Source organism: Chrysemys picta, chromosome 10, assembly GCF_011386835.1.
Source record: "Chrysemys picta bellii isolate R12L10 chromosome 10, ASM1138683v2, whole genome shotgun sequence".
In the NCBI taxonomy this organism is placed as follows: Eukaryota; Metazoa; Chordata; order Testudines; family Emydidae; genus Chrysemys; species Chrysemys picta.
In genome coordinates this window covers 40,721,367-40,744,931 of record NC_088800.1, presented here as the reverse complement: position 1 = coordinate 40,744,931, position 23,565 = coordinate 40,721,367, and the positions used below count along the sequence as shown (strand labels likewise).

Below are 23,565 nucleotides of genomic sequence, written 5' to 3'. Positions count from 1 at the left end.
ACAAACAAGTTACACATCACTCCTGACGTATTGAGGTGCAACCCCTCTACGTAGCAAGATACAACCCCTCTACGCAGTAAGGTGCCACCTCTCACCTTGTACATGTTGGTTTGAACAAAACAGCTCTATCCATCATATTACCCTTTTGCCTCTGTCCTTGTTATCTGTGTGGAGTGTGCAAGTATCAGAGTGTTCTGGTATCTCTAGTGTCCAGTAACTTTTAGGTATGTGTATTTTTGCAACATCAGCCCTTCTGTTGCCAGCTTCTGCGAGCAGGGCCTGTCTCTGGCTCGCAGCTTAACTTTGCTTTACGTTAGCAAAGTCTTGACCATTACTTTAGTTCAGGCCTTAGGCCTCATACCAGGCCTCTGATAAGGGTTTATGTTTTAGGGCCTCATCTTACTACACCCGCGTTGATGCACAGGGAAGCACAGGCCCCGGGGTGCCCTACCTGTGCAGGGCTGGTCAGCTGCAGGGCGGTGAAGCTACCTCCATCTGTGTGTGGGAGAAGTGCCAGCTACCACCAGGGCAAGCACCACAGCCAGCCAGTGGGTGAACATATAAGCTGCTTCATGCAAAGGGGGAGGATGGAGCCAAGCAGATGGGCCAGCATTGTGCAGAGCCACTCTGTCTGCAGGGCACTTTGCCAGGGGCCAGAGGTTCTGTGCGGAAGCGTCTCCACAAATATTTGTGCTTAGTTTTATGAGAACAAAGAGTATTTTCCTGCTGCTTACAAACCGGGTGTTTTGCTGCCCAAGTCTGCTTCCTCCGCAGACACGGGCCACTTCCCGCTGGGTGAGCTAACGGAACTCCCCCGTCCGGGTGGCAAAGGGCCAGGCCAGCCCAATGGGTGCGCGTTAGTGAGTGCTCCTGCCAGCCCCTCCTTTCCATCTGCAAAACTTACTGTCACCAGTGCCAGGCATCCAGCAGCCTTGAGTCAGGCCCCAAACACAGGAGGTTGGCTTAACAAGCAGGAGGTTTTAAAAGGTAAATAACCATTGGGCTTTTTGCCTTCTGGGTGGTGAGCCTTTAGGGTACAGCTGAGACATGTGTTCCAGCTTTTCTCTGCACCCACCAGGCTGGAAATGTACCACTCTATAACACATGCTGAGCTGGTCGTACAGTCACTGGCTGGCAGCAGCTGCGGAATTTAGAAAAACCACCATCGTGAGATGTGCTACAATTACTAGCATTGTGACCCTGGACCGTGCAGAGCCCCAGCTGTGAGCTGAAGGGCTGTGAGCCGTGGGACTCTTCCCAGACTTGCCTGGACCCCAGCTCCTCCCAGGACAGTGGAAAAGGGAACAACTGAGACCCTGCTGTGGGGCTGCAAGCTGAGGTCAGCGCCTTTGGGTACATTGCATGGAGGTGAGTTTTGTTTGTCTTGAATGGAACGCACACCCCTTTCTTTTACCAAGTGTCCTCCCTGGACTACTCAGCTGTCCGGACCCATCTCAGCCAGAGGCCTGGAAGCTGGGAGCTGTAAGGGAGTGTTTGCGTTCCAGCAGCACATGGCTGTACTTACCTTGAAACCATGCGAGGCTGAGGTGCTGGGGACAGTATTCAGCTGGGGGCAAAATGGGGCAGTGGAGGCAGAGCTCGCCAGCCTCGTGCAAGGTGCTGCACATGGGGAGGAACAGTCTGAACACACGTGCTGCTGGACTCCGAGTCCCTGTCAGTGCTCACAATCACCGCGGGCAGGTCAGGGAGGCCTCCGGCCCAGCGAACAGTTGCACTCCTAAGACCAGATCCAGGCTTGCAGGATCCTAGTCCCCTAGAGGGCAGAGGGATCTGTAGCTCCACTCAGACCCAGAACTGTCCTCACATCACACTGATCAATTTCCAGCTGTGTTTCCAGCTTAAACTCTGATGTGGCCTTTGCCCCTTGCCCCAGAGCTGTTCTGTTGCAGGGTTCACTCCAATGGAAGCGGGAATTGATGCCCTGAGGCATTTCCCTTTCGGGCTCATCCAGGGCGCTGGGCACTCGCTTTGTATCACAGCCATGTGGCTTCCCCAGGGTTTCATACCCAATTTCTGTAGCTGCTGCCACCTGCTGGTTGTTTGTCACCTGCAAGGAGGTACAGCTCATTGTGTCAGTGCCCATGTGTCACGCTCCACAACATAATGTATCACCCCGAGAACGTGATGCTGGGGCGGCCGCGTTACACTGGCACCAAAGGCAGGTTGGCAATAGCCGTGTAAACTGGCCAGCTCCATACCTGGGTCCCTGACCACCAGGTTATGATGTGGCAGGTGTAGGATAAAGGAGCACTGAAGGCAAGAACAATTTTTGACAACCTAATGGAAGGAAATCCCTGCACAGAGCAGAACCCTGCTGCAGGGGCAGGCAATCAGGGCAGCCACCCTGGGCACCAACATTTAGGGGTGCCAAATCTTTGCATTTGAGGCACCAAATCCTTGGGGGAGTTGCATAAGAATTGTGCTTGACTTTTTTTTTTGCTTGGACTTTTTGGGTGCAGGGATAGGGACAGCAAAACCACTAGCCCTGGGCCTGCTCTGCTGACATCACAGCATGAGGACATTTCCCCACCCTTCGAGCTGCAGGACACCCCCCAGCTCCTCTGCTGGATGGAAGGTGACTCCAGAAACTATGGCACTTGGGCAGCTAGGGAAGGGTCTTCTGATCAACTGCAGGTCTTCCCGCTCTTCTTTCTCTCAACCCAAGGTCATAGATGGGGGAAGGGACATTTGAGGCAGAAGAAGGTAGTGGGGGAGGCAACAGATGGGGCAGCTCTTGGGAATGGTCCCTGGCAGAGCAGATGGGAACAGTTTATATAAGTGGCCGGGAAGAGGGGAACTGGCCATAGCAAAGTGGGGAAAGTTTATACAAACTCCCCCGGCTACCAAGACGAGTTGTGCACTTGTCACCGCACCGCTCACGTTGTGTGCAGGGAGTGCCCCTCTCCAGACCATTAATGTTGATTTTCATTGTCCTGGAGCACTGGGGAAGTTCCAGAAGACTGGAAGAAAGCTAATATTGTGCCAATTTTTAAAAAGAGTAAAGGGAATGATCCTGTTTATAGGCCTGTCAGCCTGATGTTTATCCTGGGCAAGATAATGAAGGGACTCGATTAATAAAGAATTAAAGGAGGAGGATGTAATTAATGCAAATGAAGATGGGTTTATGGAAAATAGACCCTGTCAAACTAACTCGATATCTTTTTATGAAGATATTGCAAGTTTGGTTGATAAAGGGGATAATATTGACATACGATATTTAGACTTCTGTAAGGCTTTGACTTGGTACCACACAACATTTTGACTGAAAAACTAGAATAATATAAAGTTAACAGGACACACATTAAATGGATTAAAAACTGGCTAACTGATAGGTCTCAAAATGTAACTGCAAACAGGGAACAGTCATCAAACAGGTGTGTTTCCAGTAGGGTCTCTGCAGGAATTGGGTTTTGGCCCTTCACTACTTAACATTTTTATCAATGATCTGGAATAAAACAAAATCATCACTGATAAAGTTTACAGATGACCTAAAAATTGGGGGAGCAGTAAATAAGAAAGAGGATAGGTCAGTGATTCAGAGCGATCTGGATCACTTGGAAAACTGAGCAGAAGTAAACAATATGCATTTTAGTACGGTTAAATGTAAATGTTTACATCTAGAAACAAAGAATGTAGGCCATCCCTGCAGGACGGGGGGCTCTATCCTGGGAAGCAGTGATTCTGAAAACAATGTGGGGACTGTGGTGGATAATCCACTGAACATGAGCTCCCACTGTGATGCTGTGGTCAAAAGAGCCAATGTGCTCCTGGGATGCATAAACAGGGGAATCTCAAGTAGGAGCAGAGAAATCATTTTACCTCTGTGTTTGGCACAGGACTCCAGCAGCAGTGGCACCAGTGTCCAGCTCTAGTGCACACGATTCTACGTTGATAAATCGGAGAGGGTTCAGAGAAGAGCCACGAGAATGATTAGAGGACTGGAAAACCTGCCTTACAGTGATAGACTCAAGGAGCTCAATCTATTTAGTTTAACAAAGAGAAGATTAAGGGGGTGACTTGATTACAGTCTGTAAGTACCTACATGGGGAACAAATGTTTAATAACAGGTTCTTCAGTGTAGCAGAGAAAGGTCTGACACCATCCAATGGCTGGAAGTTGAAGCTAGACAAATTCAGACTGGAAATCAGATTCAAATTTGTAACAGTGAAAGTAATGAACCATGGCAACAATTTATCAAGGATTGTGGAGGATCCTACATTCCTGGCAATTTTTAAAATCAAGATTGGACTTTTTTCCAAAATATCTGTTCTAGGAATTATTTTGGGGCAGTTCTCTGGCCTGTGTTATGCAGAAGGTGAGACTAACCAGTGTTTCCCCAATGACCAGTCTGTAGACCGGCGCCAGTCCATTGCAGCCTCCTTGCCAGTCCCTGACAATTCGCTGACACAGTAGGGAGGCAGGAAGCCAGTCCCTGGTATCAAAAAGGTTGAGAAACACTGGACTAGATAATCACAATGGTCCCTTCTGGCCTGGGAATCTATGAAAATCCTCTTCTGTGGTTCTTCTTTTAGACTGCAGGCTTTTCAGGGCAGGGACTCTCTTCACAACACGCATGCACAGCACCCGTCACAACAGGGCCCTGAGCCTGACAGGGGCCCATGAAATGCTACAGCAATAAATCAAATAACAATAAAAGAGCAATGATACTCCAGCCCCTGCAGCTAGTAATCTGCTCCAGCCCTGTCATCCCAGCCCTGGCCACCCTGCATTCCAAACACCTGACTTCCTGCACCCCCAACCCAGGGCATCCTGCCCCCTCTGCCACCCACCAGCAGGCAATCCTCCTGGAGAGCCCACCCCTCCAGCCACCCCAGGTATCCCACCTCCCTGGCACAGCTGCCCTGGGCATCCACCCTCCCAGAAATCACTCCTCAGGCTCAGCATCCCCCCATGATCCCTCCTCTGAGCAACCCACCCCCCAAAACCCCACTCCTCAGACATCTGAGGCACTACACCCCACACATGCCTCAGCCCCAAACACACAACTCCTGGGGGACCCCATCCCCATAGCTCCTCACAGCTCATCACTCCTGTGCTGCACGGCCTTCATCACAGCCTGCTGCAAGCGCACCCATGCCTGCTCCATCCCGTCAGCCACATTCACTGAGCCCCTCACTCCCCCCACCCTCTGCTGCAACCTCTCTGCAACATTCAGTGACTCTCTCAGCCCTCACATTCAACTGCAACCCCCCCCCCCCGTTGCATCCTGCCCTGCCCATCAGTCGCACTGTGCACAGGAGACTCAGGCTTCCAAGAAACAGATCACCCCCCTCCCTAAACGCTGGCCTGTGCTGACTGCAAAGGAAGTGCTCGCACGTGCTGTGCAAAGAGTTAGTTTTATTCACAAGGGCTCTTTGACCTCAGCAGTAATGCAGAAAATGCAAGGGAAATATACAGTCAGGGCTTTGGGGCTTTCTTCATACAGATGGTCAATATTCACAATATTACAGTAATACTAAATCATAAGAGTGATGTAGCTCCACAGAACCATAATTCAAACATTCCCTGGTGTTTACTACAAACCAGCCAGGCCTTTCTGATGCTTGATTCAGTCGTCTATGTACACGGTCCCTTCGTCCCTTCTTCAGTTTGAAAGGTATTTCTCCAGCACCTTCATTACCAATCCCATCTCCTGAAAAGAGAGCAATAGTATGAGTCCCTGCGCTACGGCTGCCAGGTATAATTCACCCAGGGCTATGGGCAGCATGAGTCCCCGGCAGTCCCTTAAGCCCTCTACGGGGCAGCTGTACAGGTGCCACTGCGCCCTGTGGAGGGTTCCTGTGCCAGCATATCCCAGGCAGCAGAAGAGCAGTGAGGGGCTGGTTGGGATGTGCCAGAGAAGAAGAGTTTTCACAGACCCATTGGCCCCAACTCACAAATGGGGCAGAGTCACTGTGGCCAGCATTTCAGCCCATAGGCTAGGGATGCAGGAGGGGCTGCTCTGCAGATCCAGACTGGGGGATGGATTCCATCTCCCCAACTCATCCAGGTGTCGCGGTGACCTGGGCTCCCACGTTAGGAGTGACTTTCACACTGATAGAATATCCTGCTGTGATGTGATGGCAGATGCGTGGGTTGGATTTCAGGGACAGCTGGCACAGGAAAAGCCTAGAGCTAGGATTGGCCAGGCACAGATTGCCCAGTAACTGACAGGGAGGCCAATCACATCGCATGGGGACTGGCGACAAGGTGAAAACAAACCCACAGGGAGTTTTTACAATGGTGCAGATGTACATACAGCATTTTGCAAAGCTTGCTGCTTGCCTGCATCCCTGGCTCTCCACCACTGAGCCAGCAATGCCTCCCTGCTGGTCATGAGTAGCCAGGAGCTACCCAGAGCTTTGCAGCATCTCCATCATGATTGCTCAGAATACTTCACCTGCAAGGACAGCCTAACGTGCCCGTTGGATACAAGCCCATTATTTCAACAAAGCTTTATGGGAACACAGGAACTGCCGGTTCAGAATGGACATGGGGCCCTGCTAGCCCAGCACCCTGATGGACCAGCACCTTTTCAGGAAGGTGCTAGCCAACGGGGTAGGCAAATGTGGGATGATCTTCCCCAGGGACTGCTTCCCCTGAGTCCCCTGGAGTTGGAGGTACCTCAAGGCCTGAAGCAGGTGGATCCCTGCCAAGATGGTTGGGCCCAGACTCTCTCCTGCACTGAGATCTGCCCAGAATAGGAGAGAAGAAAAGGCCAAAAGCAAGCTGGTTACAGTTCATGGTACATCTGCACCAGCCCTGACATACACTGGAGCAGCCTAGGAGCTGCTCTAACTTACGTCATCACAGAACAGCACAGAACCAGGCCCTTGTTTTTTAATGTTCAAACCTTACTGTTGTAATTCAGGATATTTTCATTATTCATAGAAGTGCTCAAGCCTTCTGTGAATCCTGCTACTCTCTTAGCCTCAATGGCATCTTGTGGCAGTGAGTTCCACAGGCTCATTGTGGACTGTGTGAAAAAAGGATTAATCAATTTTAAATTTGCTGCCTTTCAAGTTCACTGAATGAGTCCTTGTTCTTCTATAATGAGGCAGGGCGAATAGCAGTGTGTGATCTCTCTACCAGTCATTGGTATATTTGCTGTTAGCCCCCCTTCCTTGTCCCCTCTCAAGTAAACAGTCCCAATCCTTTCACTCTCTTGTAGTATGCCCCTACCATTTGCCTATGCATCATTACCACTGTGCATAGGCAGTTCTAAGCATTCCCTCTAGTGGGTGCCATTTGTGTGATGTAGGCAAGGAAGCACCAACTTTGGCATTATAGCATGAAGGAGACTCATTGTGCTGTGTGCAGCGGCTCCCTTACCAGTTGGAGGTAGAAGAAAGGTCCCTGTGAGGTTGTTGAATCTGTCACTGGCCATGGAATTGTGCTGTGTGTTGGGGTTCAGCTACCAGGGGTCTTTGCATTTGAGGGTGCACACAGGGGCACCCCACTCACCCATCCTTACACCAAAGTTTTGTGTGCGGAATTTCTAGTTATACGGACATGATTTATGTTCATTACTGACATTTGCCTTCGCTCTGTCACTTACACCCCTACAGCGAGCGTGCTTATCCTCTGTCTCCAGGAGAAACATCATCAGGCCGATAATGAGGGGAGGAGCATCAGTTTCATCCCTAAAGGCGACAAGATTCAGGCTGCTCCTGATCTCCTGTGGCAGAGTTCTAGAGCTTTCGCACTTCCACCAAGGATGCCATGGGCATGGCCCTGGAGAGGTTCCTCTCGGTGCTGTCAGCCAAAGCATCTCTGCAGTGCATAGGAATTGGGGAGTATCCCTTTAAATAGTGTGTGATCCCTCCAGTGGTCCTTACTGTTGTGCATGGTTCAAAGGCCACCAGCACCCTGCTAGAGCAGCAGCAGGTGTAGACCTAGACCTGGCACATTACACACAGTGAGTAAACACCATTATTTGGACCCCACTGTGCCCCACTGCGTCCTGCACATGACAGTAGCTATGTGAAGTGCAAAAGACCTATCACCAGGCAATGAATCATACTCCAGTTGAAGGAACTTTTAGTGCCTGTGGTGGGGTGTCCATGGCCAGTCATGGTGTGGCAAGCTGTATGTCATATGCCAGGCCTTGCTCCCTGTACCTTCTGTTGCTCTAGTAACACACTGTTCAGACAAGCCCTCAGTTCCCACTGCGTGTGGGGAAAGGCAATGAGAAATGGGATGCTCCCTACAACCACCTACAGACTGCTCCCAGAGATACTAACAGGAGAGAGGGGACAGAAACACCCATCCCCGTCAGAGGAGGAATAGGTTGGGTGGGGGGGGGGGGGGTAAAGGGAGCTATTGAGACTGGGGGGGAGGGGCAGTCAGCTGGGAAGGGGCAATTATTTGAGCAAATTCAGAAAAGTTAAGTAGCATCCCTCAGTATCACCTTGGAACACGGGGCAGCAGGGACAGTTGGCCCCATCTAGGGTCACCAGATGACAAGAACAAAATATCGGGACATGGGGGGGGGGCACGGAAGGGCAGGGCCCAAGCAAAAAAAAAAAAAAAAGACGGGAGTGAAGACGGGAGTGCCCCGAGCCAAAAAATTGGGACAAATGGCATCCCGACCATACATCCGGCAGGACGAGGGACAAACAACTGAATAGCGGGACAGTCCCAATTCTATCAGGACATCTGGTCACCCTAGTCCCATCCAAGTGAAGTGCTGGGATGAGGCAGTAACTATTTGCCAGCAAGAGGCAGGGTGATGCAAAGGGTAGAAATTAGGCTAGGAAGTGCAAGAGGTATGCGAGCCCCTCAGTTAAGGAGCCGCTGCAGGCTCCCTCAGCCCCGCCCCATGTCACCTGCCAGCACTGACAGGCTTGGGGAGGGCAGTGGGAAGGGGAGAGCTGGCTCAGCGGAGGAGGGAGCCCAGGGAAGGAGAGGGCATGGGCAGTTCCCAGGTCATGCAAGAGGCCTGGGTGAGGCCAGGAGCTGACTGAAGACTGCTTGGGGCAGGCTAGGCTGGCAGCAGCGTGCGTGTGACTGGTTACCAGGCACCATGGGGTGGAGGGTCAGGCAGCACTGGCAGTTGGGGTTCACCTGAAAGGAAGAGGCTGAAAGCTGCTCCCAGTGGAGCCAGTCTCTCTTGCACTTTGACTTGGGGACTCTGCCCTCACGGAAGGGGTTGAACGCTCGCAGGGCCTGGGCCAGAGGCTGAGCCCCAGCCAGAACCATTAGGGGCACTGAGGCAGATCTACTGCAGCGCTGGGCCACGCCCTGAGGGAGCATACAGGGGTGGCACCTCCACCCCAGGGAGCTAAATGGAGACTGGCCAAGAGTTAAAGAGCTCACTGACCCATGGGAGGAATTGTGCATTGAATATGCCCCTGTGCAAACGAAGGCAAAAGAACTGGGAAGGCCAAAATAGGCTGCAGAGAACGCCCTCCAGAAAGCCTGTAAATCCACAGCCAGACCTGACATACTGAGCGAAGCAGGAGCTCAACAGCCAAAGGAACTGGGAAGTGATGGGCTAATCGCCCCAGCTGTTCACACTGTGCCAACTGCCCCTATTGGAACCCATTGATCTGAACCAAGGGGGTGAGGTGGTGACAGCCCACCCTTGATCAGCTGCACAGCCCGACTCCATGCCAAACATTCCCCCTTGTAAGCAGGGTGAGTGGCCCTGGCTCTCCACTGAGCATTGACAGTTTGTTCACCTCGCTGGAGCACATGCTCAGACTTGCAGCAGGCAGATAAGATCATTGCTGTGTTAGTCACAGAGCAGTCAGCATGGCTCAGCCAGCTCCCTCCTGCTGGCAGTCTCCTACATGCACCTGCTGTGTGCATCTGGATCAGTCTCTTCAGTCCAGACAAAGTGCAGCCACTGGGATCATCTTCCTTACCCACAGCACTGATCACCTCACACCCCTCATCAAATCCCCCCCCTCCCCCATCTCCCCACCTGTTACTGCCCCAGATCTTAATATCAGAGCTCCACAGGACTCTGCCCTGCCTGCTGATCCTCTCCTGCCATGAGTCAGATCTTCCCCACACCCACAGCCACACCCTCTGCTGCCTGGTTGCAACCCCCCCCCCACACTCTTTGCCCCGTGGAGCATGAGGCTGGGGGCTGCTATCGATGGGGGAATCACAGAGCACAAAGAAAGCCTCCTCCCTCGTCCTGAAGTTTCGCTGCCGCTGCCCCCCCATCTCCAGAACTTGGTCCCATCAGTCCATGCTCAAGCTCTGGGCCTTGCAGCATGCAGCCATCCACCTGAACAGTGCTACAGAACCACTGCAGGATGAAATCTGGGAGCTGCTTGCTTTGGGCTCTGGCTCTCGGCTGGCACATCCCCCAGCCTCTCACCATAGACACCTCAGCCTGCCCTTGAAAGCCTCTAGCAGAAACCTCTCCTTCAAGCATTCATGACAGCCTCCAAGTTCAGAAAAGGCACCTGTGCCAAAGGGCTACATGGGAGCTACACAGGGCAATCCCCCAGGAGATTATGGGAGCTGGGCCTTTTCACCCACAATTCCCATAAGCAAATTCCAAAGTATCCCAGAAGGCATTCTGAATCCCCCAGAAGGCACTGCTCCCCAGAGCTGTGCTGGGCAGCGTGGGATAGGTGCCCAGTGCACACAATACCTGGTGTGTGCTGACACCAAAGCCCTCCATCAGCTCATTCACCGCTGGTTCAATTCTCTAGTACAGACAAGGCTAGAGATGGTTCCTGTGCGCGACAGCTCCAGCAGAACGTGTGTCAGTGCGAGCAGGGGCTGTGGAGAAACCCTGCTGGTCACCCAGGTTCAGAGAGCTCCTAGCGCTGATCCACAGCTGCAAACAGTACCCAGCTTCTGTGGTACCCAGGACTCTACAACAGCCATGTCTGTCTTCCCCAGCCACCCCCTGCCCCTTCCCAAGAGAACAGCCTCACCTCTCCAGGAGCCCTGGGGGAACTCTGCTGTACTCCACAGCAAGGGGCCCATTGGAGACACCCCCAGATGGGTGGGGAGTGAGGCTGAATGGGATAGGTGCTGTGAAAGGGCATTCATCTGTTACACAAAAGGAAATGAGCATGGGAGGAAGAGCAGGTGGTTGATTTAGGGCAGGCCATGTCTATGCTAGGAGAAAAGGGGTGCTTTTAACACGCCTTAGCTGGTAGTGGTAAACCCTATGTTGAGCCCCCCATGGTTGACCCCACCTAGCTCATGAATTAAAATACAACGTGCCCCGTTTACACTTCGGTTTTAACACGTTACCTGACGCATGCTAAAAACATCCCTTTTCTCCCAGTGAAGACAAGGCCTTTGGGAGTGGGGGGGGGGGGAAAGAGAGGGAGAAAGGAGTTTGCAGGCACAAGAAGCCTTCCCCCAACCCTTGTGCACCCTACCGAAGGGCCAGCTACAGCTGCAGTCCATGTGCTCTTGGGAGTGCAAGGACTGCTCCCTAGTTTTGTCCCCTTGGGCATATGACACCTAAAGGGTAGGAGATGGTGAAGCCCCTCTGTACCGGCCTGCGATGGCCAGTGCAGCATGCACGAGGGTTTGGGTCTCTCTGCACTACCGTGTATTTGGGCAGGGCCAATCAGGCAGTTTGACTGTTAGCAGGATCCGGCGCATTGTGAAGGGGGGCTAGCAATTGGTTCAGGTAAGACTATTTCTCAGGGAGAGATGGACTCAGCAACCCAGCAGACCTACCAGGATGAATCAGTAAGTTAGCAGCTGGCAGTTTGCACCACTCTTCTGTAAAGAGACCGGACTTTGTTTGTCTTCCAGCGCCTCATCAAGAGCAATGAGCAGATGCCACCTAAATGGGGTTGATTAGTCTCTGAATGCATTTGGTTGTGCCACATACACAGAGCTCCAGTGTAGATAATTTGCCTTAGAATGACCATAGGATTCCCTTTGCTTCCTGCAATGAGACTGTAACCTAACTCTGAGAGAATAAAACTGGGTAAGTCTTTTTATTGTTTTTAATCGGTCAGGCTGTGTGCCTGCACTGCATTCCCGAGTCCAGTCAATCATTGGCTGGCCTGACTAGTATCACTTTGGCCTAACAGAATTTTTGTCCCTTTTAAATAATTGTTTGGGTTATTTTCACCCACTGTAGTGCAGTGACGGACCCAGAGAAAAAAGGGCAGATTTCAGAAAGCACCCATTGGGGGTGACAGCTCAGGACTGGGAGCTGGGCAGGGGCAGCAGAACCAGGGGGCTAGTGCCCCCACACTGGAAATACTGAGGGGGGCTGACACGTGTTTCCACCCCCAATGTTTTCTGTCCCAAAATATCTCCTGGAGGCAAGAGTAGGACCTGGAGGAGCAGCTAGAGCAGCGGCTGCAGTGCTTGGGATCAGGCCCGCCCCTAGGGAGCAACTAAAACCAGCTCTCTTCTCCCCATCTTCCTTCACTTGGTTGGCCATAGTGGCCGGGGCTGGTACGCGAGGGGGGGAGACTCAGGGCATGCCCCCAGCTACCTGGAAGAGACAGCCACTCATGTGACTTACCAGCAGCCAGCTTAGCCCCATCCCACCTTCCAGCCACTGAAGGTCCCAGCAGAGACACCTGGCCCAGGAGAGGGGCTGGAACATGTGTGCCAGCTGCTGAGGAGGGGTGTATGTGTGTGTGGGGAGGGGAGCACTGGTCACTAACCATCAAGGAACTACCAAGCTTCCCCTCCCTACCCGGCTGAATCTCAGTAGCTCCTCACTCCCCCTTCTATCCCTCTGCCCCAGCCCTTCACAGCAAATTCTGTCCCCGCTGGGTCTGGCCAGACAGTTGCCACAAACACAAGCCACTCAGTGTGGAACTGTATGGAGCACGCAGAGAGGCCAGCTCTCTCTCCTACAGCTCCGCCCGCCTGGCATGTTAGTCACTGCTAATGGAACACCCAGCCTGTGTGTGTACGGCCACAAGCCACCCCAAAACCAGGCCAGCATTACAGCCCCCAGACAGCTGGCATGCAGGGAAAACTTCCCAGAAGCTCTGCCCTGGAGCAATGCCAGGCAGTAGCCATGCCACCATGATTGAGGTGCATCAGCAGCTGTGGACCCAGATTAAATCAAACTGGTGTTTAAAACCAAATTCAGGTGTTTTCATTCATGCGGCGTCACTGTAGGGCATTCATGGTGTCCAAAGAGCGAGTACTAGCTGGGGGGGCGGACAACAAGCTGTCCCCTTTGTATATGACTAAGTGCATGAATCCCAGCTTGAAGTGTGCAACGCAGCTTCACCAGAAGCTGTCGAGTGTGACCAGTGCCTCCGTAACATAGGCTGCATTCCCTGCTGTGCTCCGTTGTTTCTCACCAGCCAGCTAAACCGGGTGTACCAGCGTTTTAGGTCACTGGAGCAGCACAATGCAATGAAGCAGGCAGGTGATTCTGAGCCATCTATTATCGTGCCTTCCTACCTCCCTGATTTTGTCACTCCTCGCTAAATCCCCCTGCTCCCTCCCCCCCCCCCCAGTTTACCTACTTTCGGTATTTCTAGGGTAGGAGTTCCCCAGCCTGCATGCAGGATTCCCAGCACCAGAGATGTTGGAGGGCCCTTGCCACGCCCCGTGTGTGGGATGCCTCTGTGCTATCACTCTAGAGGATACTGAAAGGATCAACCCTGCGCTAGTAAGGGCTAAGTGACTACAGGCTTTTCCCTTGTAAGAGCTATGGCTAAGACCATCCCCACTGCTCCATGAGCAGAGGGGACAGAGCTCCTGGGCATCTGCCCTTGGGCTGTGGAGGGGGGAGAAGGTCCAGCTCCAGCCTTTATCCTAGCTATTCCACTGGCGCGCCACAGGGTCAGTGCCCTGCAGAGGTTTGGTGGCAGAGGCGCAAGGTATTGGAGCAGGAGCCCAGCTTCTGGTATTAGCATTGCCAAGCCAGAGTGAATGCTGCTTCAGCGTTTACTCCACTGAGCCCCTCCAAAGCTTCAGGGGGTCTCTGCCCAGGACAGCCTGGCTCCAATGGAGATGGCAGGGTCAACTTCCCTTGGGAAACAGGTTTCCTTCCCTCTGGATCTCTGGGGTTAGCCTCCTATGTGGCTCCTTAGCCCAGATAGGAGGGAAACTACTGCAGCCTGGCCTTGGGGGGCTTCTTGGCCCCTCCTCTGGCTGCCCTGGGGGAGGGGATGATTTGGCCCTATGCTGCTCCCTGCTGTACTCTCCTGCAGCCTCCCACTTGGAGGTCTCTCTCACCACCACATTGCTCAGTAGTCACCTGGTTTTGAAGCTCAGATTTTCCTTGGTTCTCATCTATTAGCCTCTCTTGCAAGAGGATTTTCAGGAGCTCTCTAGTAAGCAGCTCTTTCATGTCCTGCAAGACCACTCGGAGAGTCGGGCTGAAGGCCATTGGGATGGAGTTTGCTGCAGCATCTCCTGGAGACTCCAGAAGCGGGGAGGCCGCAATGCTCTTCTTCCCCATGAAGTGACCTGAAATGACATTGGGCACATGTATTGAACAGGGAATGGGTAAGATGGTTTTGGGGGCTTCGGGGAGGGGGGGGGGGGGAGATTTCAAGCTCTGGCAGGGGGGCTAGATGCAAAAGTCAGACATCTCCCTAATGCCAAGCAGCCTTTGAAATTAGCCGCAGCAGCCACTGCTCTATTGCAATGGAATTTTTCAGAAGCAAGATACTGTAGCACAAACCCACCTCTAGCTAAAGGAGGCAGAACAGAGGGGGAAACTAGCAAAAGAGAACGTGACAATGGCCAAATTTTTTGTTCCTCTTGAAATCCTAGAAACACTACTCTGGGTGACAACTATCCAGAGTTATCACAGTAAGTAGCAGAAATAACTGGGGGGAGGGATAGCTCAGTGGTTTGAGCATTGGCCTGTTAAACCCAGGGTTGTGACTTCAATCCTTGAGGGGGCCACTTAGGGATCTGGGGCAAAAATCAGTACTTGGTCCTGCTAGTGAAGGCAGGGGGCTGGACTTGATGACCTTTTGAGGTCCCTTCCAGTTCTATGAGATAGGTATATCTCCATATATTATTATTAAAAGTTTTGCTTTCAAGACCAGTAACTATCAAGGGTTTGAAGGGAGCTTTCCCTAGGGGCCAGAGATCCATCACTACCTGCTGCATGGTTCTTGTGCCTTCCATGGAAGCAGCTGCTGCTGGTCCCATCAGAGACTGGAGACCAGGCTAGAGGGACCCCTGTCTGAGTCAGGGTGGTAATTCCCAGAGCCCTAAAAACATCTTGGTAGCTCACCTTTAATAACCATCCAACTAACAACCTATGAGTTAGCTTAGCCATTCAGAGGAAGGCAGCCAAGCAGGCACTTCATGCAGGCTCCAACAAAAAGACAGCAGCATTAGGGGGCCGGTAAATCAGCTGGGATGTAGCATAGGCATTTGTAGAAGTCTTCAGCGCTGACACCAGTTTCACACTCAGCTCTGCAGATAATGCTGGGCACCTTTTATAGCAGGGATGGGCAAACCTTTTGGCCCAAGGGCCACATCTGGGTATAAAAATTGTATGGCGGGCCATGAATGCTCACAAAATCAGGGGTAGGGGCGCAGAGGCAGGTGAGGCCACTGGCTGGGGGTGCCAGAAATGAGGAGTTCAGGGTGCAGGAGGGGGCTCTGGGCTGGGACGGCGGGTGGGGGGTTAGGACTCCAGCTGGGGGTGCAGGCTCTGGAGTGTAAGAGGGTGCTCCAGGCTGGGACTGAGGGGTTCAGAGGGGGATCAGGGCTGGGGCAGACGGTTGGGGCTGGCTCAGGGGTGCAGGCTCCAGGCAGCGCTTACCTCAAGCAGCTCCCGGAAGCAGCAACATGTCCCCTCTCCAGCTCCTACGCAGTGGCGTGGCCAGGCAGTTCTGCTGCGCACCACCCCTGCAGCTCCCATTGACTGTGGTTCCCGGCCAACGGGAGCTGCAGGGGCAGCGCTTGGGGTGGGGACAGCATGTAAAGTGGAGCCCCTGGTTGCCCTTATGTGTAGGAGCCGGAGGAGAGAACATGCCATTGCTTCCAGGAGCCGTACAGAGCAGCCCCCAACCCTGCTCCCTGACTGGAGTGGGGTAAGCCCCAGATCCCACTCCCCAGCAGGAACTCGAGGGCCAGATTAAAATGGCTGGCAGGCCAGATGCGGCCCGTGGGCTGTAGTTTGCCCACCCCTGTTTTATAGGGATCGGTGCTAACAACCTGATTTGCATGCACAGTCAGTAGTTAGACATTTAAGGGCTATAAGTTGCATGGACAGTGCACCTGCAAAATCATAGCTCGTTTTCCCAGTCAGGCTCACCCTGAACTGTAACTGGACCCAGTGTGACTAGGAGAGCAGTGGGACACCAGTCCCCCAGGTGTTCTGTAGCACATGCTTTGAGTCAGGCTCTCCAAGCAGCAGACCCTTCAGGATCTAGCCCTCAATGAGTTCCCATAAACACTCACAGACCTGGTCTACCTAAAACTTAGGCTGGCCTTGCTGCACCACTCAGGGCTATGGAAAAAGTCACACCCTCTGCAACATTGCCAACAAGAATTCTTCCCTCCACCCAGCTTCTGTAGGAACGGTCAGCACTCCAGTGGCATAGTTGCAGTGCTGTGGCTGTGCTGCTGTAGCACTTGCGGTGGAGATGTACCCTCAGAGCCCGACAAGTAGCAAAGGGGCTGAACTTGGGCAGTCAGAAATAAACCCTGCAACGACCCTGGCACAATGCTTGTAAGTGGCAAACTACAGATGATAAACACAACCCACAACAAATCCCAGCCCAGCCCCGGGGCAGCTCAGCACAGGGAAATGAAGGTCAGATCTTGTGCCCGGGTACCTCCTCCAGACCTCTCCCAGAGGCAGCCACGCACTGGCCTACAGACTCCCCGGCCAGCACCTGTAGTCCCATTCAGACTCATCCACATGGACCCCCACTTGCAAGCTTTCCCTGGGATCCACCACCATGGCTACCACTGGCCCCTCTGCCAGTGACAGGCTGCTTCCCAGCCTGGCTCTCAGCCCTTCAGACCCAGCTTTTAAGCTGCCCAGCCTTCTCTCTACAGCCACCTCCAAGACTGCTGCTGCATGCAGCCTCTAGCTCCCTCCAGAGCGTTTCCCATGCCTGTTCTGGAGGTGTATGGAGCCCTCTCAGGATTGGGCAGTACCCGGGAGGTTAACAGTGCCAATAAGGAGCCTGTGGGCTCATTACATTATGAGTCAAGGTAGCCCAGTACTGGAGATACAAGCTAGCGAGCTTATTAGCAGCTAGCAAGATGATGCAGCTTAACCAGGCTGTGTCCCACTATGTTTACCTTAAGTCTACCAGGAACACAATATACACAAGTAACATCCCGGGGAGACATCTCTGAGAACATTCCTGGTCCCACCAATGTAACTGTTGCAGCCACTCTGTGCTGTGGCACAACGCACCCCTAAGGTACCAGTAGCATGCCAGGTATACCACAACTTGGAGCCAAGCGCTGAAGATGCTTCAAAACATTCAGCTGTATTAGCACTAGCCCCGGTGGGTCCCAATGACCACAAGGATGCACGGTAAGTGAAAGGCTATTGTACTAGGGCCAGCACAGAAGGAAAGGTTGCAAATTGCCTCAATACAGTGGCTAAAACTGTTGCAATTGAAGCTAAATGTTCCTATTTGGGCCCTTTGCCAAGGGTCATGGTGGATTCTCCATCACTGGCCATTTTTGGTTCAAGACTGGGTGTTTTTCGGAGATCTGCTCTAAGGATTATTGTGGGACAGGTCTCTGGCCTGTGCTGTGCAGGAGGTCAGGCGACATGATCATAACGGTCCCTTCTGCCCTTGGAATCTACGAGTCACCAGAGGGCTAGGGCCTCTTGGCCCGGTGCCTCTCCAGCCCAGCCTCTGCTGGAAGCTGTTAATATAGCCTACCCCCCTCCTCCCCCAGTTTTGGCCAGTGACATTAATAATTGTTATACTTACCATCCTATAATAAAATTGAGTTGTATCCAGTTCTCCTCGTCCCGGGTCATTCAACTCAGTCCTTCACCGAGAATCCCTAAAGAACCCCCTAGCTTCAATTGGGCAGAACAGAAGCGAGTAGGAGTTTGCAGGTTTCCAAACCAGGCTAAGTCAGTGGAGTGTCTCATTGGGGCTCCTCTGCACTGGCTCCCTGTCCTGTCTCTGCTGCTTTCCCACAGGTTCTGCCCAGACCAGATCCACATGTCTGCCCTAGGGGTTGGTCATAGCTTGATGGGAAGGGTAGTTCCTGCTTAGCAGATTCATCACCCTAGTGGATAACAAGCATTTCATAAACCCCTCATCCTTCAGGGCACAAACAGCGCAGGGGTACGGGGAGATCATTGCTGCTCAGACCGAGGCCTCTTCATTCTGCACTTGTTATTACAAGGCCCCACAAATGGGAGCTTGAATAGCCAGCACATGCTGTGTCAGTGGTGAATGCCATGGGGGCTTCCGGCAGCAGATTCTGATTACACGACATATGGTTGTTTGCTGGGCTTCCCTGAACTACCGGGGCATCAGGGCCTGATCAATAACAGGGAGACAAAGGTGCTGAGAGACCTCTCAGGGGCTTGGAAACCTGGGCAGGGGGCACTTGTAGGGCAAAGCACTCCAGTTCTCGTTTGGGGAGGGCTCCTGCAGGCTGCATGGAGCCTTTCTGGCTCCCCCTCCCCTCCCAGGCTTCAGGCGGGCAAAGAGGAAAAGGGGCAGCAGAAAGGCCCTTCACACCTCCCTTGGCAAGAGTCTGGCTGAGGGGAAGCAGCCCCAGGGGACAGACTGAAGGATCAGACCACACTTGGGTCTGGGTTTGTAAAGGAATTTGCCCCTTTTCTGGAAGCCTCTGCTCTGGGCATTGAGCGATCTGGCCCTCTCCCTCTGCCAGCTGGGGAAGGAGCCCTCTGGCAGAGCAGCAGCAGCAGCACAGAGACGACGACACATTCTGGATTCATTGCTGCCTGGCTAGTGGATTATCTTGTGCTACCAATCCACCCCCAACTAGCGGGCTCCGTGGCACACAGTGCCCAGGGTTACAGCAGCTGTGTCCTTAACTAGGATGAGCATCACCCTGGGACGGAGCCGGCATTGCCATTCTGAGATAGGGACATCATCTGGGGGTTTGCTCCACAGCAAGCCACACTGAGGCTGTTACTGGAGGGAAACTCCCACTCCTAATTGAGCTGATTCTCCAGGGGCTCCCTGGGCTCTCTCCTAGCCAAGCAGATTGTGACCCCTCAGCTCTGCCCTCCACCCCCATTCTTGGCTTCTCGTCTGCGGGAAGCTTCACAGCAGCTTTCTCCCACACACCCACCTTTTTGCTTGCTCGCTTCCCTTTAGAGAGCTCTATTCAGACAAGTTTTACAGTGGTACTGAAGGTGCCATACTAGATTTTGAACACACAGATGAGTAGCTGAAAAATAGATTTGGTTTCCTCTGTCTCAGAATAGTGCAAATCTGGAAGGTATTCCTGCTTTTTCTCTACTTTGTCTTAAAATAATGGACAGGCTCTCTGCTTTGCATCTTCTCATACCAATATTTTATTACATGCAATTAGTCCAATTGTATGTAAATGGTCCAATAAAAGATATTACCTCCCACACCTTGTCTCCCGAATATCTGATTGCGTCTGAAGTTCTGAAATCGTGTCTAATCTCCCAGTGTTTGGCTCAGTGTAGACCCTGGTGCCTCCACAGCACACTACTACTCACCACAAGGCAGAATCTGCCCAAGGAATTTGCTGCCTGTGTCTGGGACTGTGGGTGCCATCTCTCTGCTACAGGGATTTGGAACAATCCACCTTGCCATGCACCCAGAAAAGGGACAATCGGCTAACAGTAGCTAGGTAATATTGTCCAGGCTCCAGAATCATTGGTTAATCAAGGACAGTTGTTCTGCTGATCATCTATCTATATTCCCACCCTCATCCTCTGGGACTATCAGGGCTGGCTTTAGGAAGTGCGGGGCCCGAATCGAACAGTTTCAACTGGGCCCCGACAGGGATGACTAAAAAAAAAAAAAAAAAAAAAAAACACACACACACACAAAAAACACGTGGGGCTTGTACTCACCAGGCCGCGCTCCAGGTCTTTGGCGGCAGGTCCTTCACTCGCTCCGGGTCTTCGGCGGTACTGAAGGACCCGCCGCCAATGTGCCGCCAAAGACCCGGAGCGAGTGAAGGACCCGCTGCCAAAGACCTGGAGCGCTGCCGGGTGAGTAAAAATTAAAAAGGTGCCTCTAGCCAGGGAAGGGATTCTCTGCCACTTGCCCCCCACTCTGGGCGGTCCTGCCACGGGCCGCGGGGCCCTCTTAAGGGCGGGGCCCGATTCAGGGGAATTGGCCTAAAGCCAGCCCTGGGGACTATGTTTCTTACATTTCATTGGTTGAATGTGTTGTCACTCAGCTGGGGGCAGGTGTGTTGGTGGAGTTCTGTGGAAGTGGTCTATCCCATTTAGGGTGTGTCTATATTGCAAAAGAAGTGCGTTGGTAACTCGGGTTAAAACAGCAGGGAAGACACAAACTTGGCCTTTAATTTGGGTTAGCAGCACAAGTGAGAAATCTAAGAGTATTTACATTGCAACTGGAAGTGAGTCTCCCAGCCCAAGCAGACAGACTCCTGCTAGCGGGGCTCCAGCTAGTGTGCTAAAAATAGCAGTGTGAACATGGTGGCTCTGGCAGCTGCTCATGCTAGCCCCCAAGCTCGGACCCAGGGGATCAGGTGGGCTTGAGAGCCCAAGCTGCCACCCGAAGACCCAAAGTCCATACCTCTTTTTGCAGTGTAGACAAATCCTCAGAGACCAGTCGAGCGCCACAACCTGCTCATATATCTGAATTAAGATTCTTAATAGCACAGCTGTTATTTCTCCAGAGACTGTGACCAGCAAGCATTTCCAGCACTACTTGTGCAATAATGCAGTGTGCACCAGTGCTCTGGAGCTGCCAACACAGTGTTTTGGGGCAGCCCGTCCTGGGCAATGGAAGGGTGTGGGGATTGTACGATGACTGATAGATGGCATCTGCCTGCTTCTCCCCCTGACTTGTGCCCTCCTCTTGCTCTCCAGCCCAGCTCCAGAGAACTCAGGAGTCTTCACCACCACCCCTGCATCACACAAAAAAGGATGCAAAGGAGAGGCAACTTCTGACCTACACAAAATAGACTCCTGATGGCTTGGTGTCTTAATTTTTGGATCTCTTTTTGGGAGAGGGGATTGTAATGGGGTAGCTGATTTCAGGGGAGGGCTAACCCTGTGCTTTTAAAACATGCATGTGTTCTGAGGAGCGGAGAGTGTTTAAAATGTGTATCTATTACAGTAGACACAATGTCCCCTGGCTAAGCCCTGCCTCGTGCTCCTTTCTTCCCCCACTTCCTTGCCCACCCTCCTGTTCTCTTGCTTTAGTTTTTTTCTCTCTCTGTTAATTTTTGGCATCGGAGGAACTCAGACATTTCTGCAGGCAGATGTGCCTGCATCAATTCCTGGCAGCCCTCCCTGGCACCAGAGTTCCCCAATGGGCCACAGTGAGTAGTTTGGCAGAACCTCGTGGGCCTGGGTAGCCCTTGGCCCATTTGCCCTTTGAGTTCTCCAGGCTAGAGCGCCCTTGGCCCAGAAGTATGTGTTCCTTTGCTGGGAAGGCACCGCAGTGAATTAACCTCAGATAGGACCCCACCAGCACATCCAAAGCAAAGCGCACCCCATCACTCAGCCGGAGAGCAGGCATAGATTCGGTGTGAATTTAGCCCTGTAGTTAAAAGGTTTGCTCACCTGCTGCTAGAATCTGCCTCCGAGGGGTTCCAGCTCCCAGCCCCCACAGCCAAGTCCCTCACACCAGTTGCGTTCTGGAGAGTCTGGTATGTTGGGCAAGCCCCACTTCAGCCCACCTGCCCCATGACAAGATGCTTTGCCCAGGTGCGCTCTCCAGAGACAGGAATTGAGCCCTGTACCACAGACCGGCCGCCTCGCTGCAGCTCTCAGCCGCTTTTCCCACCCAGCCCAGCATCTGGGCAGCTCTAGTCCCCTGTCCTGCCCAGCTGGGGTTCCCTCGCTGGGGCTGGGCTCCTCACCTGCCCCCACCCAAGGCTCTCTCCTCATTGCCCGTCAGCCCACAGTAGCGGGGGGTTCTCCGCCGACAAGCTCTCCCCGCCCCAGCCCGCTGGCTCTGGGGGTCCGCTGACACCCTCCGCCCCTGCGCTCTCCCGCGGCCCGGCTCCCCCTCTCCGCCGGGGCTCGGACTAGGGGGGGCTTCGCCCGTTGGCTGGCCTGCAGCCGGGAGGGGAGCGGGGCCGCCTGTCCCGGGAACCCTAGTGCTGCTTCCCCCAACCCCGCCGGGATCCGGGAAAGCCCCTTCGATCGCCCAAGCCGCGGGCGGCTTCCCAGGGGCGCTCCGCCGGGAGGCGCCGGGGCAGGCGGAGAGCGGCGCCCGGGCGGGGCAGTGGTCGGTACCTGTGGCCCAGAGGCTGCCGCGGGGGTTGACTTTGATCCTGGCCGCTCTGCCCCGCGGCTCGGCGAAGTCCGCCCGGCCCGCGGGGGCTGCCGAGAGGAAGGAGAAGAGCAGCAGGCAGCCCAGGAGCCGGCTGGCGGGCAGCGCGCCCATGGCTCCCCGCCGGGCTCCGGGGGACGCTGCGGATGCTTCGCCTCGGGCCGGGGGAAGCGCAGGTGCCTGGGGAGAGCGGCAGCGACTCGTGCTCCGGGCTGGCCGCCTGTAGCTTCCCGGGCTGCTCCATTTAAAGCCTCCCACCGCGGGGCGGAGACTGGCCAGGAGCAGCCACAGCCCTCGCCTCACGCACGGCGGCGGCGGGGGGCGCCCAACCCCGCCCCTGCCCGGGCCACGTCTAAGGCCGGGAGCAGGGCTGGCGGGGGCGACTCACCGCCCAGCTGTGTGCACCTGGCCCGGAGGATCCCGCCACGTGTTCCGGCCAGCCCGGGCAGGGGGCCCCTTCAGCAGGCAATGGTGCTCGAACAATGTATATGGTGGGGACATTCAGAGCTGTAGAACCAAACTGTAAACCCTCTAGCTGATGGAAACCACTTCAAGCCAGGGGGGTGCAGCTGCACCCCCTGCACCCCTAGTTCCAGCACCTATGGGGTCAGGGCACCTTTCATGGAGCACCCCCAGACACAGCACACAGGGAAGTCAGGGTGCAGATCCTGCTGCCTGTGGCAGCGGCACAGGGCCAGGCCCTCCAAGTGGCAGGCTTCGCTCCTGCACAAATCGCAGGCCACATTTTATCAAGCACAAACTGGCGCCCCAAAAAGAGCCCCCCAGGGTCTGCCCTAAAGCCCCCTGCAGTCTGTGGAAAATGCCCCACCGTGGGCTGGGGCGCTTCAGAGATCTGGGCTGCAATCCATAGATCATGAGGAGGTGTGAAAGCACAACTGGAAAATGTTTATGGGTCCTTTAAATGTCAAACTCCCCCCCATCCCCCTTTCCGGCTCTCACCCTGCCAGCATGGCCGGGTTGCTTCCTTCTCTCTTCAGGGAATCAGGGCCCACCCGTTTCCCCAGGAACTTGAATAAGGTTCTTCAGAGCATGAGCCTTGGCACTCAGTAGGACAGGCTCTCAGCTGAGTTTTCCCAGTGAATTGTCACCCCTGTTGGATGAGTTTGATGAGGAAGAAGCAGCCCCTCCCCTGCTATGAAATGTTCTGATCTCAGACATGTAGAGGCTG

General features: G+C 53.8%; 1 protein-coding gene across 2 annotated transcripts; it reads right to left on the bottom strand.

Annotated features, from left to right (window-relative positions):
* Positions 1-5,359: 5,359 nt before the first annotated feature.
* On the bottom strand, positions 5,360-22,686 carry NMB (neuromedin B). Of its 2 annotated transcripts, XM_065558485.1 has the most exons (4): positions 22,340-22,686; positions 14,195-14,406; positions 10,634-10,764; positions 5,360-5,674 (listed from the first exon to the last, which is right to left on the bottom strand). In XM_065558485.1, exons 1-3 carry the CDS (start codon positions 22,488-22,490, stop codon positions 10,672-10,674), a joined length of 456 nt encoding a protein of 151 aa, XP_065414557.1. In that variant the 5' UTR covers positions 22,491-22,686; the 3' UTR covers positions 5,360-5,674; positions 10,634-10,671. The 2 variants fall into 2 exon arrangements, with proteins under 2 accessions (XP_065414557.1, XP_005280993.1); XM_005280936.5 differs by lacking the exon at positions 10,634-10,764 and having other exon boundaries at positions 22,340-22,660.
* Between the last annotated feature and the right edge of the window lie 879 nt (positions 22,687-23,565).

Excerpts from the sequence above, each read along its gene's own strand:
- NMB (XM_065558485.1), bottom strand. The coding sequence starts at position 22,490 with ATGGGCGCGCTGCCCGCCAGCCGGCTCCTGGGCTGCCTGCTGCTCTTC. Across the intron at positions 14,407-22,339 it reads CGGCAGCCTCTGGGCCACAG|GTCACTTCATGGGGAAGAAG; the intron begins GTACCGACCACT and ends ATGTCATTTCAG. Across the intron at positions 10,765-14,194 it reads AATCTGAGCTTCAAAACCAG|CCCCTGCTCGCACTGACACA; the intron begins GTGACTACTGAG and ends GTTTCTCCACAG.